Raw genomic sequence first — 21,766 nt, forward strand, 5'->3', positions numbered from 1 at the left:
ATAGTAGTCTTGTAAAATGTATACATACAATATTTTTGTTACATAATTACGAATACAGAAACATGATATTTTAGAAATATTGTCTTTTGTCATGTTTATTCGTTCTACATGTATTTGTGATAGTTTCGATTTTGTTGTTCATTTATCTGTAATCTCATGTTACAATCGCCATATGTTTTAAACTTCATACTTTATTCAGAAAAGAAATTATCTGGATCATGTTAATGTGAAAGATTAATATAATTTATGTAAATTATGAAGGACTGAAGGAATGACCCCGATCCCTATATTCCTAGAAAAGGGGTATATAACCGGAGAAATACAATAGGGGTTCTAAAAAGTAAAAACTTAAATTAGTATGTCTCGCTCAATCAAATAGCCATATTTTAAAACAACTCATTTTGTGTCCTATGCTTTTGAACATAATATAGTGATATATTGCTATTAGACTTTAGCAGTTTGTTTGATATAGAGTTGGTTCACCCAAATGTCAAATAGTAATTCACTCGATAAAGTATGCTGCTTACAATGTTACATTTTGTATATCGATTTGGCAACATATCTTCTTTTATACAAATTTCCTTTTTACAACTCATTGATAGAAACGGTGCGCTTGACGTAGAAATAGGTATTTATATGTGACAAATTGGCATGAACCTTCAATGACATGAAAACCAATCTTTAATCTCTGAGAAAAATAGATTAAACAAGCTGTAACAGTTAGTGACACATACAAAATGATATCAGTCGTATTAAATATTTGAATTGAAAATGTTCGTACGGTGCTTTGTTAATCTTAAATATTCCATTTAAACGATGTATGTTCTAAATTGAAATCAAGAAATTATATCTTTAGGGTTTCATTTCAATCTTAAAATCCTTTTGATAGAGTAAATGAGTTATAAAGATTTGCATTGTATATTAAACAGATAACACCTACTAACAAAAAAAGGTTCATGAATGTATTCGTAATTTTAACATAAGCTAACTGATGTAATGTATAGAATTTAATTATAACAGTGTTCTGTTTCCTTTGTGCTGTAGTATTCCTTTGCTTTTGAACATTTTGGAATAGGGGAATATCCCAAGAGTAACGAAAACATACTAAAGAAACTGACTCTTGCACACTCGGCTTTATTACGTCTGTTTTTAGAGACAGTTCAAAGTGCAAGATATCTCACGCATAAGCACCGGCTTCAGGGTATTCAGTCCTCAACAATAATAGCATTGGAATCAATGGTCGCGAAAGACAAGAATAATATAACAACAAGTAAGAGCAATAAATAAATAAACCGCCGCACAGCACTTGTTTATTGAACTTGTGTACAGTAAAAACTCGCTAATGAGACCACTGAAGGGACTTTGCAAATCTGGTCTTAATAGCGGGTTGGTCTCTTTAATGAGTTTGGTCAAACTGAAAACCAGGCAATGCATTAAAGGATAACATGTACTGTACATGTTTATTTCTAGGTTAACCTATTTCAAATGAGAAGACATAATGCATACACTTTTATTTTCTTTTATTTTTGAACATTATTAAACATTATAACAGAAACTTTTATTTGACATTACAAATCATATTGAATCATTTCATAACAAAAGCACATTATCAAAATAAGCACATAATGTAACAGTCATTTTGTAACGAAAGTAAATGCATAAAACAAGTCTCTACATATCAATATTTGTATGACTCAGACAAAGACTCAGACCAAATAACAAGTGTCACATATTAAAGTCAGTTTCCTTTTTGTTCTTATGAAACATAAATGATTTTCAGACTTTCATATTTTCCAGATATATTTCACTTAAAAAATGCATCAAGAGTTGACTGCTTACTTGAAGATCTTATTTTAACAGACTGTCTTTCCATTTCATCTTCTATTCTCCCCAAATCCTGGGACAGATCACTCATGTCTTTACTCAGACAATACAGTTTTAACTGGTCTAGCCATTTGAGAGCATCCTGATGGGAATTTATCAGGAGTGGTTGAACACAGTCACAGTTCTCATCATCATCATCATCATCATCATCATCATTTTTATCATCATCACATACACTGACCACATCTGAATCCTTATCTTTAACTGATTCCATAATGTTCATTTCCCAGTTCTCCTCAATATCATTCACTGGCACATCAGAGTCAATGTTTATATATTCCATAGCATTCATAGCACTGTCAATGTTCATTTTCTTCTCAGCTGTTCTCATAAGTTCCACTAATTCTGCTATTGGTGTATTGTCATCATCATCGTCACTTTCATCACAGTTATCAGCAGTAACGGGAGAAATTATTCCTGCTTTATTGAAACACTTTGTAACTGTTTCAGCTTTCACTTCCTTAACTGAACTAGCTATCCACTGAAAAGCATCAAGAACAGATACACTTTTAGACACAGAATCTACATTAAGCGTTTCATCATGTTGATTTCTTCAACTGGTGACCGTTTACAAATTCGTTTTCTGTCACTGGCCATGTTTTGTTCATATCCGTCCATCAATTCTGCTTTTCTCTTGAGAATGGAATGAACCTGAAAGAAGAAAAACAAAAATAATTAGTGTTTACAGTCATAAACAAGTTTGGAATATTTCATACATTTGCATAATTTCACTAAGAGAGACATTTTGCATAGACCACAGAATTTATTTTACCTGTGTCTTTCCAATTCCATATTTTTCAGCAAGTTGCCTTTGGCTTTTGCCTGCACTTTCATTTATCAAATCATTTTTTTCTTTAAGACAAAGTTCTTTACGTTTCTCACTCATTATTTCAATGTGCAGCTCAAATAGACTTTATGTATTTTTTAAACTACACTAAAGATACAAAATGTATTGTGAATGTCTTTAAACAAACTGATTTTTTATATTCTAGTTAAAAGAATGACACAACTTACTCAATTAAAGAGTGGTGAAAATCGCCAATTGACTACAAAAGAAACCGACCAATTAACCTTTAATTATTTTCACAGTTTTCATCGCCGATAACAACTTCAAAAACATAATTGCATCACGTTTATGTTTGTTTAAAATTATGAAAGAAATGAGATAATGATAGCGACAACACCTCTAAAAAACTTACCGAAAGTTTTCTGTTCAATATTTTGTTATTTTAATCCTACAATTATAACATTAAAGGTGTGAAATTAAGAAATCATCGGCAATTATTGATTATTTCCGGATCCGTGACCTCTGCCATAAATTGGATGTCGTTAAATGTCGTAAAACTAGGACAACCGTTGTTTACATCACGTGTCAAAAGGATTTCAGCAATATACAATGCACATCAATATCAAGGTGAGAAAGTGCCCGCGGTCGTATTTATGGGTTTCAAAATGTACGTAATTTACGAAACGGGACTGGATTTACTGGTCGTATTACGGAATAACGGGGTGGTCTCAAAATCGGGGTTTGCGACCAATGAAATAAAGAATAAAAAAGTTGGGTCTTAAAAAATCGTTCTCATTAGCGGGGTGGTCTCGAAAACGGGGTGGTCGTTAAGCGGGTTTTTACTAGAAGTTAGAACAAAGATGTAAATCCAAGTTTTGATACTATTGTCTAAACAATATAAAATTTCTTATTTATTTTCATTTAACTATGAATAGATGTTCAATCAACAAAGTGGTATTATTCAATGTCAATTGTTTATCCTAAAATGAATTAAAAGATGAAGGAATATTGTCACGGAATATTTCAATCCAATAATTCTCATGACCTCTAGAGCCTTTATCTAATGGGCAAATTATGTATATTTCTGTTAAATATTTACATAAAAGCTAGTTTCCATGGTCACTTCGTCGATTTTTCAATTGAAATACTATTCACATCATCTCAATATTTCTCTGTTCACATTGTTTCACGTTTTTGAAATACCAACAAATGTATTTGTTTATGACTTACAGGCTCAATTTTAAGTACTTGTAGTATTCTTGTATATCGTTTGAAAAAAGTATGTTGTTTTTCAGAGTTAAAAAGGGATTTAAATTCTTTCAAACATCAAAATTTTAAAACACTACCTGTACTCATTTCAAATTGGATAAAAATAAGTTTAGACGGATACGTTTACATTGTTGATAAGAGATATTAAGTAAGATTCTGTATTTCGGTGGATCGTTTATAGATTTTTAAAAATCAAAATGGCTGTTCTGTTATGCATAAAGTGTCAACAAATGCAAGCCGACAGTGGCCTTCACATCGATTTGGTAGGTTTACGTATGCATGCTATTTACAATTAGTTTGATTATTTTATATTTAACATTACGTTAACTATTTGGTTTAAATGTATTGTTATTTTATTATAATATTTGATTTATTCGTTGAAAACTGTTTTCCAATAACAAACTTAATAAATTTCTATTTTCCAGTAACTTGACATTTGAATACATGTACTATAATCGTCAATTTGTTTTAAGTTGTTGATTTTAAAATTGATCTGAAAACGTTTCAAATAATAAAAGACCAATTTGAATTTAATATGTTTTATATATTTTTTTCATATGATGCAATTACATATCGTCATATCTGCAGAATAAAAACTGTGTAACAAAATTCATCTTAACTTTGCAATGTCATAAAATATATAAGCAGAAATGTTTGAAGCGAAGGTCTTGGGTCACCGCTCTTGTTTTCGAGTTATCTGGCCTTACAATTTATTAATTTTAAGTAATATAAAATATTTCAAGGGCAGATAACATTATAAGTATGCCAAACCTTATTTAACTATTGGTTTCGTATTTATCATTTGGTCATTATACCAAGAAAAGAAAAATAAAACAACACACTCATCTTAACTAAATCTTCAAATTTTGCACACGCACATGTCAATAAATTCAGCTTCATGCACAATAGAAAAAAAATAAAGCCTTGCTTTGTCCTTGAATTAGAACAGAAAAGTAGGTCGGTGACCACAAATTCCTTTTCCCCTAAATATTATGGTAAGCATACTTTGCATCATGCTAAGTTCAAATACATGCTATTATATAGTTTTCATTTTGCTTATGTGTCTTCATTTAATTGTAGCATGCGCCTTAAGCTGATGATATATTTATATTTACTTTGAATATTGTTGTTGACAAACGCGTGATATTTAGTTTCGTAAGGTTATGTAAAAAGTGTAACAATAGTTTTTCGACAACATTATAGTAGTACATTTGGATGGTGCTGTATCACCAAATTCCCCTTTGTGGCTAAGGAATTGCCTTTTAGGGTTTAGACATAAGAATTGCAGCTGCGTGATGGTAAGAGGGGACTCAAATCGGTTCGAATTACTACAGAATGTGCACCTCTTAGCTCTAGCAGGTTTGGTGGTTTTGACCCCTTTGTTTCTTTGGGATCGTGCCACCCGAGATTAGCCAAACTCATCTTTCCATTTTTGGCGCTATATGACCTGGATTGTGTTGGTGTGCCGTAAAATCCAAACAAACAAAAGCCACAAAAACTGTTACCGAAAATTACCAAATAATCGGTATTTTATAAGAATAGGTACAACCTGTCCAGTTATCATACCTAATCAAAGCACACGCCACCAAAATAAGTGAATGTCACAATTTTTCAACTTCTGATTCGTATGTGTTTCATTAGTTTTGCTTTAATGATTTAATGGTGATATGTGTTCATTAAGCCCAAGTTGTTTAGAGTATTTTTACAGTAAATGTGTCGCAGCTGGTAACTGTTCAAACTCATTAAAAAGGATTTTTTTCTCTTAGGCTTTGTCATTTTGTCAATGTGATTATACAATCGCGTAAAATGTTATTCATGCATTTAACAGAAAGGATTTTAAAACAAAGCTCATTACAAAAGTTCAGTCAAGTATTGTATGTAGTTGTATAAATAGTATATTATGTAGTTATGAAAAGCAGTATTGTATTTTATGCAATTCGGAATGTATTATTGTTTAGAATTCTATAATCAAGTTTTGAATGTAATTGTAAAACCACGTTATCTAGTGCAATTCTCTAATCAAGTATTTATGAAATTATTTAATATACTTGTTTAATATGTACTGATATGATCAAGTAGTGTATGTAATTATATGAGGAAGCATTGTATGTATATTTATGATCGACACTTATATGTAATAAAGTAAATATAACTAAGTATTGTACATGTATGTAAGTTTATGACTTTATGTATTGTATATAGTAATATCATCCTAAATATATGTACTAAATCAATTAATAAAGCATACAAATAGCTAGAACCAAATATAACAATTATCAAAAAGGACAATAAGTTAATTCGTTGAACTGAGCAGTTAATAGGCAATATTGAAGAAAAAACTATCATACAAAATTTGATATTGTCACAAGTGATCAATAACAGGCAGAATATTATTACCTATAAAAGTTAGGATTAACTGTAAATCATACAGAAATTAATGCTACTTTACTGTTTACTTTTAACATTTAAATTAAATTCTAATGACGGCTTAACAAGCTATGTATTTTTTCATAGTAATGGCATTTAAATAGAGAAAGTTTGCTTAAAGAACAAAATGCAGTGCACATACATCTATAAGTAACCGTCTATAATTTAGAAATGCATTGATATTTGTGCTTGTCAGGTTCTTCACGGTATATTATGCATCGTATTCCAAACAAAATTCGAGACAATTATTTGCATTACGCGTATCATAAAATGTACAACATATGTAATAATCTTTTTAACATAATCTCTCATTAAAATAAACAATGACTACATCTGAATTTGCCTTAAAATTTGTATCCATTGATTTCCACGGGGTCTCTTGTCGGACTACTTTTTTAGTTATTTCAGCCAGTATGAAATATTATGAAGGATAAGTCTTTCGAATCGTAAGGTCAAAAAGAAAAAGAAAGTATACTTTAAACAGATAATTCAATTTTTTATATAAATTAAAAGTATGAAAATTATCATATTTCAGTTGTAACTCATACCACTCATATAATATTTATTTTCATATCACTCAATGAAAATAAATCCTGTATTGATGGAAAAAAACTTGAATTTTATCTATTTATTCAATACAAGATAACAGTCAATATATAAATAATTTCAACAAAACAATTAGGTATGCAGATGAGATATTGATAAACATAAGATTGTGATGGCTAGCTAATTAAATTTATTTTAACACTAGAAAGTGATGACTCCACATCTTATTGCAAACCTGTTAATTGATCTCTTTTTTTTCCAGAGTAAACGCTATCTGATTCTGCTTGTGATAAGAGTGATATATCGCTGATATTAAACTTGTTAGAACTTTTCTCATTTATGTTTAAATATGTCTTAATATACCTTATAGTGATAAATTGCTTGATTATTGAAAAAAAAAGAATGAAGTTAAATATATACTTTTTATGTTTTTCATTGATATTGCTATCACATTAATATATCTTATGCATTTACACTCTTTATTTAAACCTTTAGGATTTGAATTTATATTTTTAATACTTTCCTTAGCCTAAAAGACTAACCTTTGACAGAAACGTGTCTGACGTTATCTCGTATGTTCGTTAAATCATTTTTGTTTTACAATGATTTCTAACTTGTCTGAAACTCAGGAAAAAAACCCCAGAACGCTCTATTTATAATCCAAAGCAGCTGTTAACATGTTTAAACTGTCTCATACTTTTCTGATTAAAGTCAAAATGTGGGTATTTAGAACATTTTTCTCGAAAATTGATTGAAATGTTTTTGAACTCTTAAACACTTTAAACACCTATTCGCATAAAGGCCGATTTATTTGTTTATTTGTTTTAATCTTTGACAGCTGTTTTACATTACAATGCCAGAAGCGTACATATGTAGATATCGGCAATATGTGTGTTTGTTTCAAATGTAGTTTTGCATGATATATTGAATTTATTGTAGGGTCTCATTATTTTGAATTTCAGGAAAGTTTCGATTTGGAATGTATTGTATTATCATTTATAAGAATGATGTTTAAAAAGTACTTCATTCTTTTAATGACAGTCGTTTTGAAATAATTATGTCAATGAAAAATAACACATTATTTCTTGTATAATTATTCTTTGACCTTTTTATTCTGCTAGATCTTATTAGACAAAACATTTGTTAAAATTGAGCGTGAAAAATTCTTATTAGATAAATAACTGCTACTTACTCTGAATATAAGCAACTAAACCCGCCATTGATAAGGCATTAAGACATTTTAAATGTTAGTTATCATAGCGATAGCCTAAATTAAAGCAACAAGTTGTTTAGTTTAGTTAAGCTGTAATTTGGTTTTACAAAATCTGTATTGAAATTATTTCAAATAATATTTTATTATGTACATCATTAAGAAAAGAACAGAATGCCATATTAAAAGCACGTTGGAGGTTTGTCTCAAGAGTTTTTTGTTAACTTTCAGACAGCTTAATCCGCAAGAAGTCAATAAAATATATTGCTACAGTGTACAGTGTCAATTAAGTAACGTCTTACTGCCTAACTGAAATATATGTTGTGTGTTACATTATTTCATTTTTTATGATTAAGTATTAAAACTTTGTTGATTAGGACAGGTGGCAGCTTTTTTGTTCCTGACACGAATTTTCACTTTTTGCAAGAATGCGATAAATTACTTTGTAGAAATGGTATAAATGTACTATATGGTCTTTTTGATTCGTTTGTCAAATTCTTAATATTAAAAATGTTTTAATTCGAAAAGATTTGACAGCTATTGAATAAAAACTCGTTCAGTTGATTTAGTGACATAAGTAGGAATACTTTCATTTACTTGAATTTTATCTTACATTTAATAAAAAGAAACATGGGAAGTGAACTGGTTAATACATAGGTGTATATCGGTAGGCGGTGTTTGTCATGCTAGCGTTAACACTTTCACCCCCACCCAACGTCTAAGAACCATTTTTTACAGACCTGTCCATACCAAGTGTCTGTCAGCAAACTGTTGCGGATGTTTAATTTGATTTCATTTGACATAAATAGCTTTTGTTGTTATAGTCGCTGTTGCTATTATTCATATAATATGCAATGATGGTAGTATCTCGGTTTTGATAAATTCCTATCTTTGGTTTACATATATTTGAATTACTTTTATCTGCATAGATTATTTTATTTACATGTATTTGATAAACGGAAAAAATTGAACCCCTTTTTTCACTTTCGTTGGGATGATCTCAACCTGTTAGGCATTTGGTCAGATCATTTTTTCTTTTAATTTTCTGTTTGACAAGCACATTTTATCAGCGTGCAGTGGCCATTTTATAACCTATTTTCAGTTGGACAATATTTTAGAGGACAAAACGTGATTTACTTTAAATCACCTAACTATAGATTTGGTGTGGCGTTCCTCAGTTTTGTCTCAGTCAATTGTGTCACTCCTTCAGCGTCAACATGATTTTCCTAGGATATTATTTTGTATTTGATACTGTGAATTACTTTGGGAAACTGTGCAAGCGAAAATCATACAGGCTGATTTCTGAGGTTTCATGGCATAATGATTAGACTTTCTTGATATAATATTCATACAGCTAACATCCATAACGTTTGTTGCTGAATAACACGTACGATTTGTTTTACGTATCAAATGTTCCAGACGTACAATTACCCAAGCAAACGCTTGAAACAAAAACACATTATATAATTTGTTTCAAAGGACATAGACATAAGCGGCAACTTTCAGTCTATTAAAACTTTTTCATGTGTTAATTTTTGAAGACAACCTTTAAGAAAATAGTGTGTTGAAGCTCATCTATTACCCATCTAATGTGTAAAATTTGTTAGCTTGTATTGTTGCATATTTCTTAAAACCTTGATATTATTGTCATTATGCGCATTCAAGAAGTCATAATTATTGATCAAACTGTCAAAAAGATATTTGAGACATAATATAACCGTGAAGGTTATATAATTGATTTTTTTAATTAATTACCTTATAACAAGGTGGCGAATATTGAACTTTGTGGACATTTAATTAAGAGAACAGACTTCTTATGTCTTCAAAACAGTCTATTTACAGCGTATTGTATACATCTATTATTGATTCTAGAAGTAATGATTCATTATTCTTTTTCAAAATATGCTTTTGATTTTAATAAAATACTTTTTCCCAGAGCAATAACAAAATTAAATATAAAGATTACGAATAAGGAATATCTTTCACGTTGAAATAAAAAAAAAAATAATGCCCAACACCACTGTTGATTGAGGATATGTCAAAGTGTCACAATCCGCCTGTGCTAAAATACCAAATCATATTGTATTATTTTTAAGGCTTTTGTTTCTTGAATAAATACCGATAAACATTATGATGACAAACAGAGCTTTCATCATAGACTTGGTGAGTTTGTTTGATTTTATATTTACTTTAAAAAATGCGAATATCTCGTTCTGAAGGCAGTGAATATCAATGTGTCCATAAGGTCCAAATGTATTTTAAACAAAACGGAAATCGCTTGTGTAAGCATCTGTGCTTATGCTATAGCTTCCACTTAATCATTTAAAGGCCTAATAGGTATAAACTGGTAAAATATTTACGCAGGTTTGTTGTCCTTGTTTTCCTTGCTTTTGGTTTAAATTGTTATCTGTATTTTGTCAAGAATGCATTGGATGTTTTCTAAGATTTTGTGAGAAAACACTCTATCAGATATGCCAGGAAAACATATAAATACACATATAAACACGAGTACAACAGGTACAAGGTAATAAATCACCTCTGATGTTTTCAACTGCATTCAAGTGTTTGAAAGAAAGCCTATGATTTCAATGATGATGAATTCAAACACTTCAGTTAATGAAATGTTATTGTGTCTTGCTACCGCAAAAAATGCACAAATAATTATAAGTACAGTCATTCTGAAACATATCCATAACACAATTGTAACATCAAGATTTCTGAATTTCAAAATAATGGAGAAATCAAAATGTTGATTATTTTAGAAATTTCAGGCTTTTCAATTTTCTATCGCCTTTACAATTTCTATTCATTACGTAACGCCCATTTCAGGGAACACGCATTTTTTGACTTGAGGAATATATGACGCTTTTAGTGGAATGATACGAACATGTTAGGGGCATGGACGGTTGATTGCAATACCAATACCGTTCATGAACAGGTTCGATGAAAACGAGCCTGAAACACTTTAATTTTTTATGTAGTGTTCTTAAAAGGCCCTTTTATGCCCCAAAAAATGCTTTAAAGTTTCTTTCGGAAAAGTGTTTTTTATTTGTGATGCTCTGTTTAGTTTTCAAAAGTTTTAATTTACATACTGGCTAATTACTTAAAACATGCTTCGCTCCTATTATAGTGTTTTTTTAATTAATGCAGTAATTAATTTAAAAACTACTTTTTTACATTTCGCAGCTTTCATGACGAATAAGTTCTCATCCAATGCTACTTTCCTCAGGTTATAAGCATCTAATATGCACTTTCTAAAGATTGCAAAATTTATTTGTGTCTTTAAGAATTAAGTTTGTCTCTATTTTATTATAATGAACATCGACAGTAATCAGACGTTTTCCCGGCAATGTAATTAGTGATATTTTATTCAGATTTCAGATAATTATTCTTTGTATTACTTTACAATTGTGAAATATGATAGATAGTTCAGAGTACACTTACAGCAGATCAGAGACGATAAATTGTAAAATTTTAGCATTTCCTCCGCTATAAAATTATTCTTTTATATGTCAGTTCAAAAGTTTTTGATCCCCGGACGATTCTGTGAAATAACCCAGAATATTTAATTGTTAAGATATGTGTCAAATGAATTTTCATAAAGATAGTAGAATTAATATCTTTTTGTGATATGCACATTCTTTGCATGAGTCAAATTGATAAATATAGAAAACCAAGAAAATGTACACCATTTAAGACCGCTTGTTTTTGTTCCTACGTCATAGTTACATAATCTCTAAACTTACATATCATTTTGTCAATGAAATTTATATTTATTCGATAATAATATAACGTTAATAACACGTGAGTTTTTATACACACCGTAACATTCTGAAATGTAAATTAAAATAAAACGTTAGAGAATCTGACTTTACGTTTAAGTGTAGTGGAATATTGTTCGTATATGAGGTACATACTCGACATACTGAAAACTTTTAAAGCAATTCTTCATGCTGCATTCGGTTAACGGTAAATTGTCATATATGGCTGAAACTAAGTTTCGAATATTAAACAAGAACAGTGTATGAAAATTTATGTTTGATTGTCTATTTATCTGGTTTTACCCAGTGCTGTTGGGCTTGTTGATTGGTTGGTGAAGACCGATCAACGCGGCGAATACCTGTGGGTTTTACACCGACTTAGCACGTAGTTTGGTCATATCTTGGCAGTCAGCTCCGATTTACTTGCATTCCTAGATATCTTTGTAAATATTGACCAATTTCGCTGAAGATGACCGACTACTAATCGCTCAGGATTTGTTAATCAGCAGTGAGAGACAAATGAACAATAGTCTCAATGCTAGAGATCACTTTTCACGGAGAAATTTTGCCTCGAACGAGAATCGATCCACATAACCTTTTTTGCAAATCTGATACCCTCCCTATTTAGCTACATATTTTCAGATTGAGTAGAGAACATTGCACACGCTAGCACCAATTTCATGCACTAATAGGAGAAAAAACAAATTGCTGCAAAAATGTTACGTGGATTGTTTCCATGTTTTATACCTAACATTTGTATATAATTTGTTGAGAAAATCAAGCTAAATACTGTAATCTGTTATTGATACTGTAACAGTTGCCCCCGGTTTACGCTTCTATTGCCACAACTGTTAATGAACTGAAACACTGGCTGCGTCTATTTAATAGATTAATTACATCGTACAATACTAAACACAAAAGATTATGGAGACTTAGAATTACAAGTAAAATTGTCTTATATATAAGGCTATTTTTAGAATTTTATCTGTATGATTCAGGACATACCAGACAATATAAGAACTATCAATAAATATTACAATTACCTGGTTGGCTTTTTAACTTTAATAAGGTTTAAGAAATCACAAGAAGAATGCATGAATCAGTTTTTCAGAGCAAGTCTGCTTTAATAGTTAGGACTTTTACATCAATGCATTTAAATTGGCACTGATTTTTAATTTGAAGACTTAAACATAATGTCAAGTGCAATGTTTTTCAGGAAATAACTTAAAAATTATGTTTGGTTCTTTATTTCATATTACTGATAAATTTAACAAAGAAGCATACTTTACCGACACGAAATATGGATATTTTTCACAGATATTTTTCAAAGACATTCATTATGTGGTAGTTAAATAGTGATGCGACGTCAATATGGAATTATTTGTTAATAGTTCATATATGCAGTTGAAAGTAGAACGTAGAAGTAATTAAGTTCATTGTGACAGCGGTCATAGATGCTTTATCTGTTAACTTAAACAATGTTTCCAAGATTAATAAGGGAAGGAACAGTTCATATAAGCCTAGTAAGTAAGCTTTTTTATCATACAATCATTTCCAGATAGCTGATGGTGCAAGTTCTTTATTCATTTATAAATAATTCATTTAATTCAGACTGTATGAAAAATATTCAAAATCTCAAATATTAAGTAAAAAAGTGGGTGCAATTTCTAACAACCGAAGTTTAACAAATTATCTTCCATTCTATTTCGGCGCAATATGACATAAGTTGAGTTGGTGCACTCCCGAAAATGCAATTGATTTACAAAAATATATATTTTTCTTATTTAGGCCCATATATTTTGCAAACAATATACATTTAATTTAAAACAAGTTTGTTTACCAATTAATATCGACCAACCAGAGTCATGTTAATAAGTAATATGTAAATTAATTGCACTAGTTACACATATATAAAGACTTGGTTTATTTTTAAATTTGTAATTGAAACTTTTTTTAATGAAAAACAAAATCATAAGGAAAGTTGCTTATTGATCGATTAAAGTTTTCGTGTTTGATTTCCTGATGCTTCCTGCCGCTTTTTTATTTCTTTCATTGTTCTAAGTCTTTGCTTTATTATATAATTAAAGAAAAAATAAAAGTGTTTGATTATGCCAAAATCTCGTTCGGAATTCTCAGAAGCATAACATTGTGCGGTGGAAAAAAATGTTCATACAGATTTATACTAATTACGTTAACAAGTGATAAATAGCAGTATAATTATAGGTTCGATGAACAGATGAGTTCATAACTTTTATTCGCATTTCTCAAAGGCCTAAAAAGCTTGGTTAAAGATCGTTAGAATTAATGATTTATTCCCGTTGCGCTATGTAATTATAAGTAACAATTTAAGTATAGGTTCAATGAACAGATGATTATTTTACTTTTAAACCAATATGGCTCTTCATGTCAGTTTTTATACTAAACATTAATCATTTGTAAGAAATAAGGACAGTTGATATTTTCAGATGCACGCCAACTTCTAATAAAGAATGAATACTTTATGATATCATAGAAGTTTTTATCTCTGAACACATGCAATAGTAGTCTTGTAAAATGTAAACATACAATAGTTTTGTTGCGTTATATTATAATGAATACAGAAACATGATATTTTAGAAATATTGTCTTTTGTCATGTTTGTTTGTTCTATGTATTGGTGATAGTTACGATTTTGTTGTTCATTTTTCTGTAAAATCATGTTACAATCGCCATATTTTTAAACTTCATACTTTTTCAGAGAAACAAAACTATCTGGAGTATGTTAATGTGCAAGATTAATATAATTGACGTACATTATGAAGGACTGAAGGGATGACCCCGATCCCTATATTTCTAGAAATAGAAAACAAGTTAGATAATACAATGAGGGTCTCAAAGGAGAACAGCTGCTCAATCAGATAATCATATCGTAAAATTAATTTGGTGTTCTATGCTTTGAATATAATTCAGACATTACCAGTTTGTTTCATATAAAGTTCACTTACGCAAATGTCAAAAAGTAATTCACCCGATAAAGTATGCGGCTTACAATGTTGCATTTTGTATATCGATTTTGCAACATATCTTCTTTTATACAAATTTCTTTTTTACAACTCATTTGTAGAACCGGTGTGCTTGACGAAGAAATAGGTATTTATATGTGACCAATGGGCATGATCATTCAATGAAATGAACACCGATCTTTAATCTCTGAGAAAAATAGATTTAACAAGCTGTAATAGTTAATGGCACATACAAAATGGTATCAGTCGTATAAAATATTTGAATTGAAAATGTTCGAGCTGTTTTTGTATATTTGAAATCTTTCATTTAAAAGGAGTGTTTTAAGTTGATATAGTAAATAAGAATAAAGGATATATAGTAAACAGATAAACTTAGTAATAAACAAAAAAGGTTCATGAATTTATTCATAATTTTAACATAGCGTAACTCATGTAATGTATAGAATTTAATCAAAACAGTGTACTGTTTCCTATGTGTTGTAGTATTCCTTTGCTTTTGAACATTTTGAAAAAGGGGAATCTCCCAAGAGTAACGAAAACATACCAAAGAATATGAGTCTTGCACACTCAGCTATATTACGTCTGTTTTTTTAGACAGTTCAAAGTGCAAGATATCTCACGCATTAGCACCGGTTTCAGGGTATTCAGTCCTCAACAATAAAAGCATTGTAATCAATGGTCGCGAAAGACTAGAATAATATCGCGAAAGACTAGAATAATATAGCAACAAGTAAGAGCAACAAGTAAATAAAACCGCCGTATAGCACTTGTTGATTGAACTTGTGTATTATAGAAGTTAGAACAAAGATGTAAATCCAAGTTTTGATACTATTGTCTAAACAATATAAAATTTCTTATTTATTTTCATTTAAGGTAGACCATGGGTAATGCAATACCTCCACTTTGAAGAGTATTCAAATAGGCTAGAATCACCTGCCAACTACATTGAAATTGAGGGGCGTGGGTTCAAACCCCAGAAGTGGCATCTTTTTTTCTCTTTCTTTTTTTCTTTTAAACATTATTTATGTATCTCTCTGATCCCTTATGGAAGAAAAAAGGGTTTGATTTAAAATATATAATTATTATAGGTATTTATTTGCTAAATAATGCCAAAATTTATAGCAAATATGATACTAGATACTTTCAAAGTTTGATAAAATAAAAACTACACGGTAAAAGTATTTTATATTTTGCATGATCAACCAATATACCTTGAAGAAAATTTGAGCAAACTTTGAAAACAGACCCTCATTATGGTAAATTTTAGCGATATTTTGAATAAGGCATTTTATATAGGGAAATGGTAAAATTAGTGTTTAAAGTGGGTGGGGTAGGGTAACATTTTTATACATATTTAGAACATTTTGTTTAGAAACAAACATTTTGCTTGTGTAATTTGTTACCTAAATGTTATTATTTGTTTCTCAACAATGAGCAATAGAAAAACATTTTTTAAAATGATGATATAGCAGATTATTTAGAGTTTCCTCATTTCTGAAAAAAGCCCTTCTAGTGGCACAGTCTTAGTTCTGAAATATATCCATAACTCATAAACCACAAGGTAAATTTTATTTAAATTTTGCATACAGGTGACCTTAAAGACATATAACTGTCCTATGTTGTCAATTTTATAGTTCCTTATGGTGCCCATTACCCATGGTCTACCTTAACTATGAATAGATGTTCAATCAACAAAGTGGTTTTATTCAATGTCATTTGTTAATCCTAAAATGAATTAAAAGATGAAGGAATATTGTCACGGAATATTTCAATCCAATAATTCTCATGACCTCTAGAACCTTTATCTAATGGGCAAATTATGTATATTTCTGTTAAATATTAACATAAAAGCTAGTTTCCATGGTCACTTTGTCGATTTTTCAATTGAAATACTATTCACATCATCTCAATATTTCTCTGTTCACATTGTTTCACGTTTTTGAAATACCAACAAATGTATTTGTTTATAACTGACACGCTCAATTTAAACTACTTATAGTATTCTTGTATATCGTTTGAAAATAGTGTGTGTTTTTTTTTTGAAAGAGTTATAAAGGGATTTAAATTCTTGCAAACATCAATATTTTGAAATTTTGAAACATTACCCGTACTCATTTCAAATTGGATAAAAAATAAGTTTAGACAGATACGTTTACATTGTTGAAAAGGGATATTAAGTAAGATTCTGTATTTCGTTGGATCGTTTTTAGATTTTTAAAAATCAAAATGGCTGTTCTGTTATGCATAAAGTGTCAACAAATGCAAGCCGACAGTGGCCCTCACATCGATTTGGTAGGTTTACGTATGCATGCTATTTGCAATTAGTTTGATTATCTTTTATTTATCATTTCGTTAACTATTTGGTTCAAACGTATTGTTATATTTTAATAATCTTTGATTTATTCTTTGAAAACTATTTTTCCTATAACAAAACTTATAATTTCTAATTTTAAGTTACTTGACATTTGAATACATGTACCATTATTGTCAATTTGTTTAAATTGTTGTTTTTAAAATCGATCTGAAAACGTTTCAAATAATAAACGACCAATTTGAATTTAATATATTTTATATATTTTATTATATGGTACAATTACAAATCGTCATATCTATAGAATGAAAACTGTGTTACAGAATTTATATTAACTTTTCAATGTCATAACAGATATTAGCAGAAATGTTTGAGGCGAGGGTCTGGGGTCACCGACCTTGTTTTTGAGTTATATGCCCTTACAATTTATTAATTTTTAAGTAATGTATTTTTTATAAGACTGTCAAACCTTATCTAATTATTGGTTTCATATCTATCATTTGGTCATTATACCGAATTTCATGGAATAAGAAAAGAAGAATAAAACAACACACTCATCTTAACTAAGTCTTGAAATTTTCCACACTCACATGTCAATAAATTCAGCTTCATGCACAATAGAAAAAAATAAAGCATTGCTTTGATTGTGAGCTGTCTGTCCTTGAATTAGAACAGAAACAGTAGGTCGGTGACCACAAATTTCATTTTACCTTTAATATTACGGTAAGCATATTTTACATCATGCTAAATTCAAATAAAAGCTTTATATAGTTTTCATTGTGCCTATGTGTCTTCATTTAATTGTAGCATGCGCCTTAAGCTGAGGAAAAAAATAACTTTTATATTTATTTTGAATATCCTTGTTGATAAACGTGTGATATTTAGTTTTTTAAGGTTATGTAAATATTGAAACAATAGTTTTTCGACAACATTATAGTAGAACATTTGGATGGTGCTCTATTACCAAAATTCCCCTTTGTGGCTAAGGAATTGACTTTTAGGGTTGAGACATAATAATTGCAGGTGCGTGATGGTAAGAGGGGACTAAAAATCGGTTCGAATGACTACGGTCTGTGCACCTCTTAGCTCTAGCAGGTTTGGTGGTTTTGACCCCTGTGTTTCTTTGGGATTGTGCCATCCGAGATTACCCAAACTCACCTTTCCATTTTGGGCGCTATAAGACCTGGATTGTGTTGGTGTGCCGTAAAATCCAAACAAACAAAAGCCACAAAAACTTTTACCGAAATTATACCAAATGATCTGTATTTTATAAATATCGGTACAACCTGTCCAGTTATCATACCTAATTAAATCACACGCCTCCAAAGTTAGTGAATGTCACAATTTTTCAACTTCTGATTCGTGTGTGTTTCATTAGTTTTGCTTTAATGATTTAATGGTGATATGTGTTTATTAAGCCCAAGTTGTTTAGAGTATTTTCACAGTAAATGTATCGCAGCTGGTAACTGTTCAAACTCATTAAAAGGGATCTTTTTCTCTTAGGTTTTGTCATTTTGTCAACGTGATTATACAATCGCGTAAAATGTTATTCATGCATTTAACAGAAAGGATTTTAAAACAATGCTCGTTACAAAAGTTCTTTTCAGTCAAGTATTGTATGTAGTTGTATAAATAAGTATATTATGTAGTTATGAATTGCAACAGTGTATTTTATGCAATTCTGTAATATATTATTGTTTGGAATTCTATAATCAAGTATTGAATGTAATTGTAAAAACACGTTATGTAGTGCAATTCTCTAATCAATCATTGTATGAAATTATAATGTACTAATTTAATTTGAACTGATATGATCAAGTAGTGTAAGTAATTATATCAGGAAGCATTGTATCGACAATTATATGTAATTAAGTAAATATATATAACTAAGTATTGTATGTAAGATTATGATTGAATATATCATGTATTGTGTGTAGTAATATAATCATGAATCTATGTACTAAATTAATTAATATAAATCAATTAATATAGCATACAAATAGCTAGAACAAAATTTAACAATTATCAAATGGGAAAATTAGTTAATACGTTGAACTGAGCAGTTAATATGCAATATTGAAATACAGATTTTACTGCGCTGATATTATCGGAGGAATTACGATTTATTGTAAATGATTCTGTAACGAATGCTTTTTTACTGTTTACGTGATGTTTAACCTTTTCAAAAACAAATGGCTGTACAAGCTGTTTGTAATATATTCGTCTGGTATATATTATTAGTTATACAAGTTGCTGACAGGAATTACAAAGAACCTGATTAAGAAATAAACATAGCCCGAGGCAAATTGTTTTATATGACAAGTTATAAAAAAGCCAGTAACTAATGACTGTTTTCGACGAAAAAGGGTACACGTAAATAAGATGGCACAAGGCCTCTAACTGCTACGCGAACGATTAGCAATAAAAAGTAGTTCAAATATAAAGTCATCATAGCGGTGAACTTTTTAAGTATTTTTTCAAAGTGATGACATTCAAATCAAGAAATATGGCATAAAGAACAAAACGCAATGCACGGTTAATGTTACGATGTTACGTTTACGATTTAGAAAAACATCATGTTCTTCACGGTATATATTATATAATGCGTCGTATACAAAGTGTTTAAGCCAAGCAAATTTTTTTGTAATACGCGTATCATAAAATGTACAATATATGTAATAAAATGTTCGACATAATTTCTCATTTAAAAACCATTAACCAAATCTTAATGTACTTTAAAATTTGTTCCATTGCTTTCGAAAGGGTCTCTTGCCGGAGTATTTTCTACCTACTTAAATATTTTCTATATATACAGGACTTATTTCAGTGTCACGGTATAAAAATATCATATCCAGTCGTTATTCAATAAAAATAAATCCTGTATTGATAAAAAATGGAATGTCCTCTATTTCTTAAATACACGATAACAGTCAATTTATAAATAATTTCATTGAAATTAATTAGTTATGCAGCTGAGATATTGATAAACATTACATTGTAATAGCTTGCTAATTAAATTGTTTATTATAGCACTAGAAAGCGATGACTCCATTTCTCATTGCGAACTTGGTTATTGATCACTTTTTCCCCAAGTAAAAGCTGTCTAATTCTGCTTTTAATAGGGGTATAATATCCCTGATAATAAACTTGGTAGAACTTTTCTCATTTCTGTATATATCCTGATATACCACATAGAGATAAATTGATTGATTATTGAAAACAAAAATATTATATTTTCGATGTTTTTCATTGATATTGCTATCACATTAATTTATCTTTTGCATTTACACTCTTTATTTAATATGTTCGTTAAATTGATTTTGTTTTACAACGATTTCTAACTTGTCTGAAACTCAGGAAAAAAATCCCAGAACGCTCTATTTAAAATCCAAAGCAGCTGTTAACATGTTTAAACTGTCTTATACTCGTCTGATTAAAGTCAAATTGTGGGTATTTATAACAGTTTTTCGAAATTTGATTGAAATGTTTTTGAACTTTTAAACACTTAAAATACCTATTTGCAGAAAGGCTAACTTACTTGTTTTTAATTGTTTTAATCTTTGACAGCTGTAAATTTATATTACAATACCAAAGGTGTACATAAGTAGATATCGGCAATGTATATGTTCGGTTCAAATAAAGTTTTGCATGATCTATAGAAATATAGAATTTATGTTAGAGTCTACTTATTTGGAATTTCAAGAATGTTTCGATTTAGAATTATTGTTTTATCTTGTTTTAGGATGATGTTTAAATAGTACTTCATTTTTCAAATAATTGACGTTTTAAAATAATTATGTCAATGAAAATAACACATTATTTCTTGTATAATTATTCTTTGGTCTTTTTTTATTCTGCTAGCTCTATGTTAATAGACAAAAATTTTGTTAAAATAAAGAGTGAACTATTTTTATTAGATAAATCAAATAACAGTTACTAACTCTTAAAATAAACAAGTAAAACAATCACTGTTAAGGCAATAAGAAATTCTAAATGATAATTATCATTATGATAGCCTTAGTTGTTTGAGTTTGTGGAGCTTTAAGTTATGCTTTATAACACTTAGCAACGTCTGTATTGATATTATTTCATATGATGTTTACGCCTTTGAAAACAATATTGTTGTATTTTATTTAAGAATGTTTGTATTTATTAGTACATCATCAAGAAAAGAACAGAATGAGATATTTAAAGCACGTTGGAGGTTTGTCTCAAGAGTTTTTTTTAACTTTCAGACAGATTAATCCGCAAGAAGTCAATAAGATATATTGCTACAGTGTACAGTGTCAATTAAGTAACGTCTAACTGCCAAACTGATATATAAGTTGCGTGCTACATTATTTCATTTTCATAATTAAGTTTTAAAACTTTGTTGATTTAGACAGGTAGCAGCCTTTTGTTCCTGACATGAATTTTCACTTTTTGTCCTTTGTATAACACACCTTGTTAAAATGCAATTATAGATGATCTTGTAGCAATGTTATAACAGTATTATATGGTTCTTTCTGATGCATGTTTCGTTTAATTTGATTGAAAACAAGGTTTGATTGAAAACATTTGATATGATTC

The 21,766-nt window shown here is 29.6% G+C and overlaps 1 protein-coding gene across 1 annotated transcript; it reads right to left on the reverse strand.

The window, feature by feature from the left end:
• Window positions 1–1,329: 1,329 nt before the first annotated feature.
• On the reverse strand, window positions 1,330–3,509 carry LOC132758389 (serine/threonine-protein kinase rio2-like). The gene is made up of 2 exons (XM_060750062.1): window positions 3,084–3,509; window positions 1,330–2,535 (listed from the first exon to the last, which is right to left on the reverse strand). Exon 2 carries the CDS (start codon window positions 2,213–2,215, stop codon window positions 1,805–1,807), a length of 411 nt encoding a protein of 136 aa, XP_060606045.1. The 5' UTR covers window positions 2,216–2,535; window positions 3,084–3,509; the 3' UTR covers window positions 1,330–1,804.
• Window positions 3,510–21,766: the final 18,257 nt, after the last annotated feature.

The sequence above is a fragment of the Ruditapes philippinarum genome, unplaced genomic scaffold (assembly GCF_026571515.1).
Source record: "Ruditapes philippinarum isolate M1 unplaced genomic scaffold, ASM2657151v2 ctg2482_1_1_1_1, whole genome shotgun sequence".
NCBI classification, from domain to species: Eukaryota; Metazoa; Mollusca; class Bivalvia; order Venerida; family Veneridae; genus Ruditapes; species Ruditapes philippinarum.

Coding starts and splice junctions, on each gene's coding strand:
- LOC132758389 (XM_060750062.1), bottom strand. CDS start 2,215: ATGAGAACAGCTGAGAAGAAAATGAACATTGACAGTGCTATGAATGCT.